The sequence below is a fragment of the Ischnura elegans genome, chromosome 8, assembly GCF_921293095.1.
Source record: "Ischnura elegans chromosome 8, ioIscEleg1.1, whole genome shotgun sequence".
In the NCBI taxonomy this organism is placed as follows: domain Eukaryota; kingdom Metazoa; phylum Arthropoda; class Insecta; order Odonata; family Coenagrionidae; genus Ischnura; species Ischnura elegans.
In genome coordinates this window covers 66,898,657-66,914,313 of record NC_060253.1, presented here as the reverse complement: position 1 = coordinate 66,914,313, position 15,657 = coordinate 66,898,657, and the positions used below count along the sequence as shown (strand labels likewise).

The 15,657-nt window shown below is 39.0% G+C and overlaps 1 protein-coding gene across 5 annotated transcripts in view; it reads left to right on the top strand.

Moving 5' to 3' along the window:
• The window catches only part of LOC124164204 (E3 ubiquitin-protein ligase RNF19B-like), a 324,394-nt gene that overhangs the window by 199,049 nt on the left and 109,688 nt on the right, over positions 1-15,657 (top strand). For all 5 annotated transcript variants that reach the window (XM_046541432.1, XM_046541427.1, XM_046541429.1 and 2 more), the window contains 6 exons: positions 65-450; positions 2,607-2,895; positions 3,901-4,219; positions 5,313-5,427; positions 9,122-9,528; positions 14,768-14,912. In XM_046541432.1, coding sequence (XP_046397388.1) covers positions 230-450; positions 2,607-2,895; positions 3,901-4,219; positions 5,313-5,427; positions 9,122-9,528; positions 14,768-14,912 — 1,496 coding nt within the window. In that variant the 5' untranslated portion in view covers positions 65-229. The remainder of the gene's footprint in view (positions 1-64; positions 451-2,606; positions 2,896-3,900; positions 4,220-5,312; positions 5,428-9,121; positions 9,529-14,767; positions 14,913-15,657) is intronic.

Sequence of the window (15,657 nt, the reverse complement as noted above, 5' to 3'; positions counted from 1 at the left end):
CTTTCTTCATTTTTATATTGTCCTGTATTCCATTCTCTAAAATGAGTCTGTTTTTCTTCCACAGGCTTAACATCAACTAGTAGAAACATTATGCTGACATCATCGTCCTAGCATCTTCCTGCTTGCCATCCCAGGTCCCTCCTCAGTCATCTCCCCTAGTGAACCAAGGTCTACCAACACCCATCAGCCATCTCGTTAGACCGGCATCACCACGGGAGGTGAATCTGGGATGGCATCTCGATCAAGTCGCAAGAACCAGGCATCACGCCAGCGTTCGATGGCGACAGTTGAGGGGGAGTCTTACCACTCATCGTGTTCATCATCAGGGATAGCGCTCGGAGGAGGGAAGGGTGGCAATAGCGGTAGCAGTAACCCTGTCGATAAAGGAGGAGGGGGTAGCAGTGGGAAAAGGGGGCTGGCAAGATTCTCTCTGCGACGCTTACTCTACAGGTAAGTTTTTCTAATTGAAATTGTACTTATCCCTAGCGACTGTGATTTACAGGCTGGAACACTAACTCCCTCACCTTTATTTAGATGGCCTACACAAAACGTGGGAAATGTGCTTCCAATGGTATTCTAATGGTAGAGTTAGGGCTGGATTTAGATGAAAAGAGGCCCTAGGCTATTCCACTAATGAGGCCTGTTCCTATCTCATTTTTAAGTTTGTAAATTACATGAGAGTTAATAAAATGCATGATAACTCTGATATACGTATATCAATAACGTGTTGTGGTTAGTACTAATCATTGCAATGCCATAACAATTAGTGAACCTATCAGCTATACTTTCGTGCAATCTAGTGTGTACAAATGTACAGACCTAATGAGTTAAACTCGTTGATCTTAACCGACACATTTTTATGCTTGTTAATTAGTCATATGATTGAAATTTCTCCTTGTTTTCATTTCAGTGTTTTAGTGATCACTGTTTTAAGAATTAGTGTAATTTTAATTTTGCTAACCCGGCCTCGGGCAGAGTTCAATAAAGTTTAACTTTTCTGATACAATAAGGAAAGAATTAATAATAAGACTGAAGTATGTAGACAATTATTACCATAAAACAAGAAAAAGTATCACCCATTTCCTACAGTTTTCTTATAGCAGAATTCAAGAAACATCAACAATTAGTAATATTCACATGGCTTATTTTATGGCCCACTTCTCTTTCATTAAAGTTATCAATGCCTTATATATCCAAGGGAAGCAATGGGAAGGAACTAACTAGAAAAATTGTAAATAGAAGACATTCTGCTCAGTATGTTGCTTTCAATGATATGCTAATATAGCAGATAAAATGGTATTAAATGCTTATCATGTGTGGCCAGTAGTGGTTGAATAATAGATGTGATAGTCATAATGCAGAGATTTACTGTACTAACCAAATATTAGCAGCCGGAGTAACATTATATAAGAAAATCATAGTAAGACATTCATAAAAACAGGCTTACTAATTTCAAACACTTGGCAATTGAAATTCGGATGTTCTGGCCTGTACACTTTGGAGACTATGAATCATCCCTTGGTCGGATTATTTTTATTGTCAAAACAATTTAGTGAATGGAGGACAGTTAGCCTGGGGATGGCATAAGTATTTATTACTTGCAAAGCCATACAGATAATGCTGTGCCTATGTATATTTATTTTATCTCGTTAAATAAATAATAGACATTAATTAAAGGAGGAATAACAATTGATGTGAAAGGCAGCTCTTAACACAAATGAATGGAAATGGTATTACATTTCTAAGTCTCTGATCAAATACTAATCATAATCATAATTGTGATGAATGTTTAGCAATTGAATTAGAAGTGTAAGGCATGTGAGGACTGGTCTTCTTATTTGTTCTTTATGAATGCAGTGGTCACCACATAATTAATATCAGTTTTATCTGGTCAGTAAGCCAAAAACTTTGTAGACACAGAAAATATTGCTCTCAACTTGAAATATTAACAGTTTTGGTTGCGAAGTACAGGACTATCAAAGGCTTTTGCATTGTTGCAAAAGAAGCAATTTAAAAATTATTCTTATTAATATGTATCACTGGTTGTCAAGGAAAGGCTCTATATGTATTTGTTTTAAGAGAAAAATTGGCATCATTTTCAAAGCTTTCTTTGTGGGGGCCAGTTACAATAAAATAGGTGTATAAAAACCTTCTTCTTGAAAAAATATGTTACTTTGGTGTATTTTATGGGATCATTGAAAGGATGCCAAACTCTTGTCTTGATCTTGGATACATGTTAAAGTATCCATATGTATATATGTATTTAGATTAGATGAGCCAATAAGATAAATTTTCTTGTCATATATGTATGTATCTGCTAATTTAACCTGTTCTTAAAAATATTAAAACTGTATGGGATCCTGGGAGCCAGCACTTGACCAGGAAATCTGGGTATCCAGGTTCGAATCCCGGTCAAGGCAGATGATTTTTCTCTGTTTAATTTTCACACAATTTGTGAATTGGGAGTAACTCCGTCAAGTTATCACCGTCACTAGACCCAGTATACTAAAATTAGGATATGATCATTTTGGTCATGATGACCAAATTCTTCAAAAGTTTCCGTGAATGGCATGTGGCACTGTGTTTGGTTTCCTCCTCTCTTGCAGTAGTCCCCTGGTCGGTCGTAGAAGTGGAGGGAGCAGCAGGAATGGTGGTGGAGGCGGGGGGATGGGGTTTGCTCTGGGTGCTCTCGGACAGGGGTCAAGGCAACAGCTCCAGCAGGCCCTGGCAGCAGTTGTGGGTGGTGGGGGGCTGGGAGGAGGAATGGGGATGGATGGGAGGAGGAGGAGAGGGGTGGACGTCGAGAAGGGTGCAGCTGGATCAAGGCACAGTGCCAAGGGTGCAGATGCTAGGTGGGGCAAGCCATCTAGGGCCACAAGAGTTAGCTCAAAAAAGGTGAGTGTTCCTTCCTTATCTGGATGAAAAAAGTGCTTGAATTCTTGCAGACAGGTCTTCATCTGCATACTACCCCACAAGCCGTCTAAAAAGGCATGTGGCAGGGGGTGTGAGGACACCAGCTGTCTACATATAAAAAGCAAATGCTCAAACAAAATGACGACTTGCATTTATTAAAGTCTATTATGATTTATTGTCTTATGGTGCACTGAAGAGGGAAGTGCATGATGTAAGGGGAGGCTCCCGGAATTCTTCTTAAGCACTCCATGGAAACCTACTTTAATTGGTAGAATACTTTTAAAAATTAAGATTTGGAGGAAAAACAAATTCCCATATCCATCCATTCGGTAAATATCTCTCTTAATTCATCACTTCTGTGGAACCTAGAAATATATTTGGGTTCTAAGATGATGTTTTCCGTGTTGATCCTAAAGATATGTATTCTCAAATGTTCAAGCAATCTAAGCCTAGCGTGCAGCTTCCGAGTCTCTAGCAGCTCCCAGCCTAATTCACTCAACTTGTGGGTAATGCTGCCTGAATGCCCATAGCAATTATAGACGAATCGAAGAGACGATGAAAAGTTAGAATTTCACAGCTTATAAAAAGTAATAATGTACTATGGTTCTATTATCTATTTTTTGAATTTGCCCCTTGCCACTGCTCTGAAATCTAAAAAACCTCTAAAATCAATTTTTTTAATAACCCTTACAAAAAAAGCATGAGGTTCTCTTCTGACACTGTTATTTTCTCTACTTTTTAAAATGATATTAATAATATCTTTTTACATTGAGTATATTGTAAATAATGCAAATAATGAAAATATAGAATTTTAAAATTGCAAAAAAACTTTGGTTCAAGAATCTTTTCAATTACACCTTTTATGTATGCTTGACAATAGACACGATGGTTGTGGGGGTCCTTGGTGATTGCCAACCTGGCCAGACGGCAGCTGATGTGATCCTTGGTTAATTACAATTGATATGAATTTCTCCATTTTATTTGCAGGATGCCAAGTCAAAAGCTCCAAACGCCACAAAGAGTAAAGGTGTGTCCTTGGTAGAGGATGCGTCATCTTTTCTACAGGTGGAGGACGAAGAGTCTGGGGGAGGGATGGTTGAAGTCAATTTGAATGAGGATGGAAGTGTGAGGGAGGTGGAATGTCCACTTTGCCTCTCCGAGTTGCCCCCCGAGTATTTTCCCTGCCTTGGCACATGTATGCACAGGTCCTGTTATGACTGTTTCCAGAGATACCTCCGAATCGAAATATCTGAGTCCCGTGTGGCTGTAGCATGTCCCCAATGCTCAGAACCAATGCATCCCAATGGTGAGTATTAATGAATCCTATCTATTACTGAGGCCGTGTCTCAATCCACGGTTATGCACCCTTCGTGCCCTTGGTGACGTCACGTTCAGGAAGTGACGTCAGGGAAGGGTTGTCCCAATATGCGTTGTGCTAGGGTTTGGAGGGCATGAGGAGTGAAGGGTACGAGAAAGGTGCCCTTTGGTGGTCGAGGCAGTGGAAGGATCGGAGATAACCATGCCAGCAGGATGTATAATTACCTAAGAATGTACATGCCTGTTTAAGTGAATGTTGTTTAACAAATTAATGGAAGTTTTCATAATAATTATAAGGTATAAATTGCAATATTCAGACAAATGTCCGTTCTGTGATGGCTGCCGTTGTGGCAATGGTGTGTGTATTTGTGTCATCTGAACAAGTTAATCCTGTTGAGTAATTTTAATTTCTTCCTTGGCACTAGCTTCGGTTGAAAGATAACGAAGGGCAGAAAATTTCCCAAGGGTGGATGGGGCACAGGGTGCAGGGTACACCCTCTGGTATTGGGATACGGCCTGAATTTATTTTAGCAATAAATTCATTGGAAAGGGAGGAGATTAATATGAGGGGAAAGAGTTTAAAAGGGAAAAGCTATTCTTTGCTCCCTCAATCTAATGACATTCAATCCCTGGTTGTATGTAGTTTGTTTGAAAGTACATTTTTCTTAGCATTTTATTTCTATTTGCCGTCTCTAGCAATTACCAATGTGTCAACATTCAGCAAAGTTGCAGAATATTTATCACCACCTCACACAATGATTGAATCTTCATTTTTCATGAGGATTATTTTTTTTTCTTTCTTATGATGGACAGAATAAAAATTTTTAATGTTAGCCCACCAACAATGCATTTTACGTCTTTGGGTGAGGGAGTGAAGAGAGCTTTCTATTTTAAAGTTGGGAAATTATTTTTCACATTGAATAACTTAGTAACATTTTTAGTCACAGATATTCCTTATTCATAAATATGAAGATGCTATAATTTCTCGACAAACGATGATCAGTTATTCAATTACTGTTTTTGAAAAAATATTTTTTCGGTATAATTTCTTATTTTCTAAATATATGTTCTTTCAATTCCAGACATCCGTATGATCCTCAATGATAGGGCTTTGTATGAAAAATATGAGGACTTTATGGTCCGTCGAGTTTTGGCTGTGGATCCCGACACTCGATGGTGTCCTGCTCCTGACTGTGGGTAAGTACAATAATTTGGTGATTTCCCTTATTCTGCCTAACTTGTGCTACTTGTAGTCAGGCAATTGGCAGTTTACCTTATCAGAGATCCCCAGGATGATCAAAAGATCTCTCTTTAGTCACCTTGGGAGAGGCACATCATTATTTCATTACTGTGTAATGCCTTGGTTGTGAAACAAGTAATTTTAACCAGATGAAAACAAATAATCCCACAAAAAACATTGAACACATTTTTTTCCTGCTGCCAAACAATTAATAGTATCCCATTTCCTTTTTTTGTTAAGTGAACCCATTGGCGGGGAAGAGGAATACAAAACTAACTTTATTCATGCCGATAAATTTGTATTAGGAGTTATAAAATTATTAGAAATGGAACGAATCCTGTATTTTCTGGTATTGAATCATCATCACTGGTCAACAATCCTAGGATTGGTTTGACGCAGCTCTCCACTCAGTTCTCCTATCAGTTAATCTTTTCACACCTACGTATTTCTTCTCTTTCACATCTCTCTTTACTTATTCCATATATTTTGTTCGAGGTCTTCCTTTTCCATTCTTGCCTTCCACTTGTCCTTCGACGATTGTCTTCATCAGGCCATCATGTCTCAAGATATGGCCTATAAGGTTGTTCCGTCTTCTTATTAAGGTTTTTATGAGGCTTCTCTTCTCTCCTACCCTTCTTAGGACTTCCTCGTTACTAACTCGGTCGATCCATTTGATTTTCATCATTCTTCTGTAGCACCACATTTCAAAGGCCTCTATCCTTGCTTTCTCCACTGCGGTCATTGTCCATGCCTCACTTCCGTATAGGAGCATACTCCAGATGTAGGTTCTAATAAATTGTTTCTTTACTTCCAAATTTCAAAAGGTTCTTGATTACTTGAATTTCAAATCTTTTGAATCTTCCTAATAAATTACCATTCTAATTCAAAGAAAAATGAAGCAATACTTGAAAAGAGCAGCTGTAAGCTTTAGTTTAATTTCATACATTCATGCAGTAAGGAATGAATTTATGAATGCTCATTTTAAAATATTGTATATTTTTAAGAAGATACATTCAAACTATGAAAAGAAAATTTTGGGCCTCCAAAAAATTGAAAATCTTCAATCGAGGTGTTTATTAAGGCAAATTGGCATCTCTGGGTCCAGTTTTTCATTAAGCCTGAATCACACGATCATTTTTTTTCGTCGCGAAAGTGATCACTATCGCGATCACTGCGCAAAATGATCATTGGCGGCAATTGTTTTTCGCGATGAGGAATCCCATCGCTATTTTTCATCACTTGTCCAGTCGCTTTTTCCATCGCTAAAACCGTCACTAAAACCCCATATCAGCCAATCGGAACGCATTCCCCTATGGAGCGATTGCAGCGCAACGTTTGACAATTGTGGGAACGACATAAATAAACAAACACGCTACATAATTTCGTGATGTGGGTCCTATGACAACGAGCTGTGATATTGGAAATGATGCGAAAAGCGACGGCGTGAGTGACCGTGTGATTCAGAAAAATGATCACTAGAGCGATTGCTTTTCGTGACGGGAAAAGTGATCTCGATGGTGATCACTTTCGCGACGAAAAAAAATGATCGTGTGATTCAGGCTTTACTTACAGTTATTCCATATTTTATCAACTATGATTCCTGATGTGCTGAATAGTCTTTCAGAGAATGCTCTTGACATTGCTGAGATTAAGAACTCTCTTTTGAGTTCCCTCAAATTTTTATACTTTTCATAGTCCCTCCAATATTTAAAGATTTTTGCCATTGGTGGAAGCTATGCTTTTGCCGTCAAGGCATTTATTTTCAGGTGACATAACATAGTGTTAAAAGGGGAGCGTGTGTGTCACCTTTGGTTGCTCTCGAAATGATTCTCGCTCACTTCTACCTCTATGACACTTTATTCTTCACACTTATACAAACAGGACTCTCCAGCCCAGACACTCTCCGTGCCCCTCCGCACACTTGACTTCACTCAACTCAACTGTCCTTACGGCTTCTCGACGCATCCCAACGCGTCCCCTTGAGCCACCTCTGTTGGTTCACGGTCACTCCCTCAGGGGGCAGCATCTCCCGGGGGGGGACACACCGCCTGGCGGCGTAACAGTCGGCCTTTCCTGACCCCAGGACCGCCCTCGGTCCTCTGCCAGACTGTCAGGGTGCTTGGGTTGACCACCTTGCCGTCATCTTCTTCTTCTGCGTTCAAGGGGGAGGAGTCATCTTCTTCTTCTGCATTCAAGGGGGGGTCGTCATCTTCTTCTTCTGCATTCAAGGGGGGGTCGTCATCTTCTTCTTCTGCATTCAAGGGGGGGTCGTCATCTTCTTCTTCTGCATTCAAGGGGGGGCAACACCAGGGTCTCATGCGATCGGAGCTAAACACAGAGTTGAAGGGTCTTTGAGTGCGTTTTGCACCGGGGATGTCACGTAGGAGGTACCTGTCCCTTGGCAACACTTCGACTACCTGATATGGACCCTTAAACTTTGGTGCTATCTTCCTCGAAGTCCCAGTCGATTGGGCTTCCCTTTCCACTAGCACTAAATCTCCTTGCTGATATTTTCGGGGTATTTTATGGCACGCGTCATACCTTTGCTTTTGCCTCCCTTGGACCACTGCTATTCTAGCTAAAGCTTCTGCCCTAACTTGTTCTACGGATCCCTTTTCCTCCTTACTGTCACTATCCTGCAACGACAATACTAACTGATTACCTAAGGCATTTTACATTATGCTCACTCATATATTATTTGCAGGACACGTGCAAAACCTTGACCATTGAAAGTCATATTCTCGTAACCATTGAAATTCACATTTTTTCAATAACGCAGAGTTAAATCCAAAGCAAATACATAAGGAGCAAAACTTAATAAATTTTAGTTCCAATTGTATTTATTTCATATTCAGCAAAGGAAACGTCATATCTGATAGATGATTAATTAATCGCCAATTGTTATACATATTCAAAGTTTAAAAAAATCCAATTTATCACCTGCTTCGCTTAGAAAGCGTACACTTAATAGTGCATAAAAATTATTTTTGTTTGACTCATTGCTAGAAAAAAAACTTGGATGATTACATTATTAAATTTGATAGTGAATCAGAAAATATTGACAAGACCATTCATGCTAAACGAAGTCCCTCATAAAATTAAAGTTTTGAGGAAAACACCATTAATGGAATGGTGCACAGTAGGTTTCTTTGGCAGGAACCGGAAAAGAGGTGAAGGAAAAATTTCTGCAAGTGGGTCTCAAACTAGTGCCCCCTGCACAAGAGTCGGGCACCGTAGATGCTGGAGCACTGACGACTGTGAAGTATAGGATTTCAGAAGGATATAGATTAGAGCTGCCATTGTTTAAATGCCTTTCTTGTTTAAACTATTGATTAAATAACTCCATATGGTGGGTGATTTGTGGACAGAATCCAATGGACTGCAAGTGTACAAAATTTATTGAATTGTGAGACCCTGTTTTCAAATACCTTCCTTGCAAGCTACGGACTAGTGAAGATTGTACATTCATGATAGTGGGACCAGTTCCTTGCCCTAGGCCACCTTGCTCTTCTGGAATTTCTATGAGGGACTCTCACAAAGATTTTGGTTGGAAAATAAATAAATAAGTGGATGTTTGTATTTTGGAGGATATTTTTCTTTTTCAGTGTTGCCATTTTAGCTAATAAAAGTGTGTTATCTCTCCTCCCTTAGGTTTGCAGTGATAGCATCTGGCTGTGCATCTTGTCCGAGGCTGAAATGTGAACGTCCTGGATGTGGTGCTCATTTCTGCTATCATTGCAAAGCACCGTGGCACCCTGATCAAACCTGTGATGCAGCAAGATTAGAGCGATCCCAGTCACCGTCGTATCTCCATTTCCACCCTCACCATCACCATTCACATCATCACCACCACGGTGCAAACAACCCCTCCACCACTTCATCAGCAGGACAGTCATCCTCATCAGCCGCATCTTCTTCTTCGGGGGCCTCTTCATCCCACGGTCCTGGGCCAATCCCGGCATCTTCATCCACATCTCCTCACCACCGCGTCCATTCCTCCTCGTCTGCATCCTTTGGTATGGATTCGGAGAGGGGTCATCACAGTCACCACCATCATAGTGAGTATCCTCTCATTGTCTTGTCCAGATTTCCTTGTTTAACCTTCCGTCAGGCAAAATATTGGAATTGCTGAGTTCAGGGGCAATGTGCCTGACGGGCGCAGATGTGGAAAAACATTATTAACTCTTCGCATAGCTCATTGGTACACCTTTAAAGTTTAAAGCACCATTATTAGTGTAAAGGAACATGTAAATGATGCCTTATTTGCTTTGTATACACCCCTTTACACTCCGTCATACGGCCTGGACCGATCCAGCAATGTGCGATTTAACGTGCTCTTTTGGCTATAAAGTATTATTACCGTATTTGCACGAATCTAAGACGAACACGATTCTAAGACGACCCCCCCTTTTTTGGAACTCCACTATGGGAAAAAAAATTTTCTAGGGGAAAACAATCAATGCGCGAATGTTTGGCTATGTTGCCTATGTCCCAGGAAACGCAGGATTTTTGGCGCGTAATGACAGGAATTGTGGTACTTAATCGAGACACTTAGGTCTTATTGTTGATTCGACTAATAGTTTCTTCGGTGGGGCCATGGTCCGAAGACGAATAAAATTAAACTAGTGAAAATGAAACCTGACTTTATTAAACCCACACGGAAAACACTCCGTGGTATGAAGGCAAGCCACCCTGGAAAGTAGGTAACCACTCGTACGAGCTATGCTATCGCGTTCGGCGTACGCAGAGCATACTGCAGGGGGTGAAGCATGACCATATGACTGCGTCATGAAATTTTTTGTCCCAAAGATAGGGCAACTTACCCATTCTTCTCTAATTAGCGTAGCGTCAGATGGGCGAATGAATTCGGATTGTTAGTAGGGAGGAACAAAATATCCTGAGAAGATATCCCTTCCTCAGTAACTCTGACAAGTGAGACTTATGGTATAACTCGTAAATTGATAACTGATAATAACCTGAAATCCTGTTTTCGGAAAAAATGCCGCATTAACTGCCGAGAAGCTCAGCAACGAGGATATCGAGTTTCGCCAAAAATCACCTTCGTATTTTTCCAACTAGTTCCTAGCTTAAAAATGCTTAAATAACGTTAGAAATACGTCGTGTTTGGTCTCGTTCTATTTTCTAATTACGAGTACATTGCAAATATTCCAGCCTAATAAAAGTATAATACCAATTACCGAAATTCATTGTTAGACACCTTTTGAGCTAATAGGTGATTCATGCAGCGGTTGACCTCCAGAAACTGGGAACTTTGAACCAGGTACGCTGAAAAAGGTCAGTGGGTGAGAAAAGGGGGAGCGTGAAAAGCGTTCATATTTTTCTCGTGTAACTTGATATTTTTTTCGAAGCTAAGGTCTTCGTAATACGATCCCTGCGCTAGCTGGGACATTTTGTTTGATTTTGGAGAAGAGGAAAGCGTCAGAGGGGGGAGGCGAGAGATGTATGGAGGTGGATAGCAGATCTTGGGAAATGCGCTTATGCTACTACCCCAAGGCTTTTAGCTTCTCCCAATGGTAATTTCATTTCGTGGGGAATATTTAATCTAGGTGCCTGTAGTTATTAGCCATAAATGACACATTATATTTATTTCGTCTCATTTTCGTCAAAAGATGGATGTAGGAAAATTATACGTCGGGACCACGATCTTCAAACAATCAATGCGGTAAAAACGATACTTTTGAGATGCGGGAAAAAATTACATCGTCTATATGGAACCTTATTTGTGACCAGAAACGGCGAACGATGAATGCGGAAAAATGATCAATACGGGTACGATAGATCGGAGTTCCACTGAATAACTTTTCTTTTGAAAGCGGCAGTGTAATAATTTCTTTTCTCTGCCATCGTAATACTCTGAAAGGCACGGAATCACAACTAAATCGATTTCTCTAATCAGAGGCAAATCATGTTGCCATCTTACCGTTGCTCTGAGAAAAATGCGACGACTTTGTAGCAGTTTATCCCAATACGGCATTGAGGCTTTAACGTTACAATTTAGGTAAATTGTAACCAATCACACGAACATTTTTAGAGTTGATCGAGCTTTAACTTGAATGGAGCCGAACCCAGGGTAAAGCAGGCTATCTCGCGGACTCGGCAGAAGTGCACCCGACGACTGATCGGCACGCGCCGAATCTTTGCCTGCTACCCAAAAATGGATTTTTTTTACTTGAACGCAAAATTAAATATGCTAAATTACTGTTAAGCTATTTTTGACGTTGATTTGTCGTTGTATTGCTATTAGGTGGCAACCTCAGGCGTCCATAATTTTTCCGACGTAAATTATGCAACCCGCTTGACGTCAAAAATTTTGCATCCGATTCTAAGACGAACCCTCTTTTCCGCAGGAGTTGCGAGGGAAAAAAACCTCGTCTTAGATTCGTGCAAATACGGTATGTGTCATTTATTTTAGCATTTGAATTGTATAAGATCAGTGTTTCTTATTTTGTTATCTTATTTATCTAACAATGCCTTTATTTAATTTTATTGTGCCATTACTTTGCTGAAAACCCATCAGCGCTCAAGTTTTTTTTAAAATCACACATCTTTCACTTTTATAAAATATGATACATATGAGCTCAACACAATGAACAAAATTCAAACTGACTGAATAATAGAGGAAACCTACAACTAAGTATGTGCACTGAAATGTACGCAAGAATTCACATATTAAATGCATTGCAGGAGTATTGGCTCAGCACTGCACTGCGTGCCATATGGCACCCGTGGGCGTTGACAGGTTAATTATGCTAAAAAATATGCAGCTGTTCTGTCGGCATTACTACGAAAAGTGATAGGCTTCATAGAGCATTTCAAAACAAAATGCTACTGTAAGCACGGGTCTATGCTGCCTAGTGGTGCGCAGAAATAAAAACGGAAAAATTGGCGCAGAAAAAAAATTGGTGCCTGTCATATCCATTGTGCCTGATGGGGGATCAATGGAAGTTGCTTTCCCTCAATACCTTGGGTGTTGAACAGTTTCTCTTGAAAAAGCAGCCAGCATAGGTCTGGAAAAATCAGGGCCACCCAAAAATTGACATAGCAGAATAAGTTTTTTGACTTACATCACGATTACCCATGAAAGTTTTAACAAAGAATTGCTTTGAGTGTTGTGTTTTCATTGACTAGGATTGTATAATAATCTTTTATTAGTTTACTGTGACTTTCTTGGATGAACTTGGATTGTAACAATATTAAATTTTGATGAGAAAACCACAGCTTTCCACAAAACGAATTCCCTCATGAAAATTAAATTTTTGAGAGAAAAGCCACCGTTTTGCCAGATTTCAGACTTTTCAGGAAAATTCCTGGTAGATATGGATAAAGCCTGAAATATGGCTTTTATTATCTATGCTTGCAATTTTACAGAAATTATTTATATTTTTATTTAGCTATTTTTATCTGCTGTTTTTTTCCTAATGGTTTTAATCTTCTGGTCCCTGATAAACCTTAAGCCCACAGGTCACTACCCTGACTGTAATGTCATGGCCCTATTATAGCTTAGCCACTGCATCCCTTAAATTATTGAAGGTTATCAGCTATTGACAGAATCTATGCCAATGTTTTCTTACTCCATTTTTGATAATCTTCATTGCCTTATATGCATCAGAATGAAACAAATTACAACCTACTATGTAGAAATACCATAGTTTGCTGCCATGTGTGATAGCCTTGTTGCCTTTAATTTATGCATATAGTCAAGAGATAGGTTGACTACATTTTCATCAGGAGTCAAATTTATTTTGATTTTCTATCGCTTTGAAGAAATGCCTTGCCCGTATTCGGGTTTAATGGCATCTCTTATCTTTTCTTTCGTTCACATTTATTGTTTTCATTCTCTTTTGAAAATGAATGATTCAAAAAATATTTCGATTCATACGTACAAATGTGCTTTTTTCATCCATTGACTGCTTGAAATGTATTTGAAAACATTTATGTCTTTGAAAATATTCTTTGGTTGTCATCTGGTTCATATTTCATTTTCTGGATGTAAGCATTTTGATAAAGTTTCAATGCTCTTGTTTTCTATGGTTGAGAGATTATAATTTCATCACTAACTTTGATGTTAGTGTTTCAAACTGAAGTAAAGGAATTTTTAAATGTTATGTTATTTTTTATATTCATCATAGAAGAGATGCAACAGTTGTGACTAACCTGTGCAAGTTCCAGGTATACTCATTTATTTTCAGCTGTTGCATCATACATTTTGGCCTTCAAATCATCGTATTTTCCTTCTAACATGTGTAGATCAAAGATTTTCTTCTCTGCTCACATTGTATTATGGTTATAATTACCAGTAAACAACGTATAAGTGACAATCTGGTGAAGGCATTATGTTAACACTATGCGTGCCATGGACGTAATATTACGTCCTGCCAATCCTTCTGAGGATTGCCATGGACGTAATATTACGTCTTTCCATTTAATTGGCTTTGTATGCGTGAAGCCGTAATATTTCGCCCGTGGTACTTTTCCAGATTACTGCTTAGGGGTTCTGTTTTTTCAAAAATCAACTGCTCGATGGAAAAAGAGTTCACTTTATGTCTTGAGGACGAAAAGTCCTCTGTAGCTACCGGCATCCTCATCTTAGGCCACTTAGTGTGAAAATTCTTTGGGCCAATGGACTGTTCGTTGAGGGTGCATTGACCCTTTTCATTATCCAGGATTTATAATGCTTTGCTTGGAACAATGCTTTTTTATGATTTCCATTCTTTGAATAGTTCAAATTGAGCGTATTAAAAAAATTATTATGCATGTTACGGCGGTACAGCATTTGTTGCGACTGTTTTATTTTTCAAAAACAGTAGGTTTTCATCGTTATATTCTGTCCCCATACAGAGGGGACAGAAGAGTCTCTTGGGGCTCAGTCCAGCAGTCATGCTAAGGAGAGAACTCCTCTGTCTCGAAAGGGTTAATCTCTCAAGAGTTCCAATAAGAATTATATATTTAAAAATTAGCAATAAATGTTATTCAACTCATACATAAAGAAGAGCAAAGTCCATTTTTATTGAAATCCACATCAATATAAATGTATTTTTGATGCTAATGTTTTAAAAACTGTACGAACATAGTAAAAATGGCTGGATTTTTCAGTAGGGCTTTAAAAGTAGCAGCCGGCTCTCAAAGTGTTAATACATTTGGCCGTCCCTCTTTCTCATTCCGGAACTGAAAAAAAATGTTGATATAATGGATAATTACTTTTGTTGGTGATGGTATGATTTTTCAATGAATTGAGAACTTTTGGTTATAAAACTAATTAACCTTCTCTTTTAACAGGAGATGACATTAAGCCATGTCCCCGTTGCCAAGTTTTAATAGTGAAGATGGATGATGGGTCCTGTAATCACATGACATGTGCAGTGTGTGGAGCTGAGTTTTGTTGGCTCTGCATGAAGCAAATTAGTGATCTGCATTACCTCAGGTGAGTCAGTAATGGTGCATATTGTGAGTAAATTGTGCAATGCTTGCATACTTATGAACCCGATGGTTTGATTGCTCTCATTTTTATATGTTTGATAGTGGGAGATGTTAATCCTTTCGCTGCTATTGGAGATTTTCATACACAGACGAACGAATGCCGAAAATATACATTTTCTTGCTCTCCCCCTTTTATGATGCCCACGGGTTCGTCAAGTCTTAGTTTCAAAGCCTAACAAAGCGGTACTTAGGCCGTACCCTTGAAATTTTGGAGCAGGTTCCCTGAACCCTTGTCTTATATTGCCCTTCTTTGTGGTAAGGTACTGCAGTCATACAATTGTTCATTCAGTCAGTTTTCAAAAAAATATTTGATCCTTTCTCAAAAAATATAAACTTACAATTAAATTTTTTGTCTTTTGAGCAGCGTTTACAATTTTTCAACGAAATTGTGCGATAAATTTTAACTTATATCTTGATTTCAGTATAATCATCAACATGGAAATTGTTTATGCATTAAATCCGTTAATATTGACTTTAGAGCTTCGTTCAGAATTTGAAAATTATCAGAATAAAACTAGGAATTCAATTCAAAGTCTGCAATTTGCGTGCAAGCAACAATTATCCACATAGCGAATTCATATAAACAAAGCGTGAGTTGACTGCGAACCAGTGTCACTGGTAAGATTGTAAACCTGGTAAGGAGGGAGCCCAACTACCCTAGGTGTCTGAGATAATGCAGAATCCCTGCT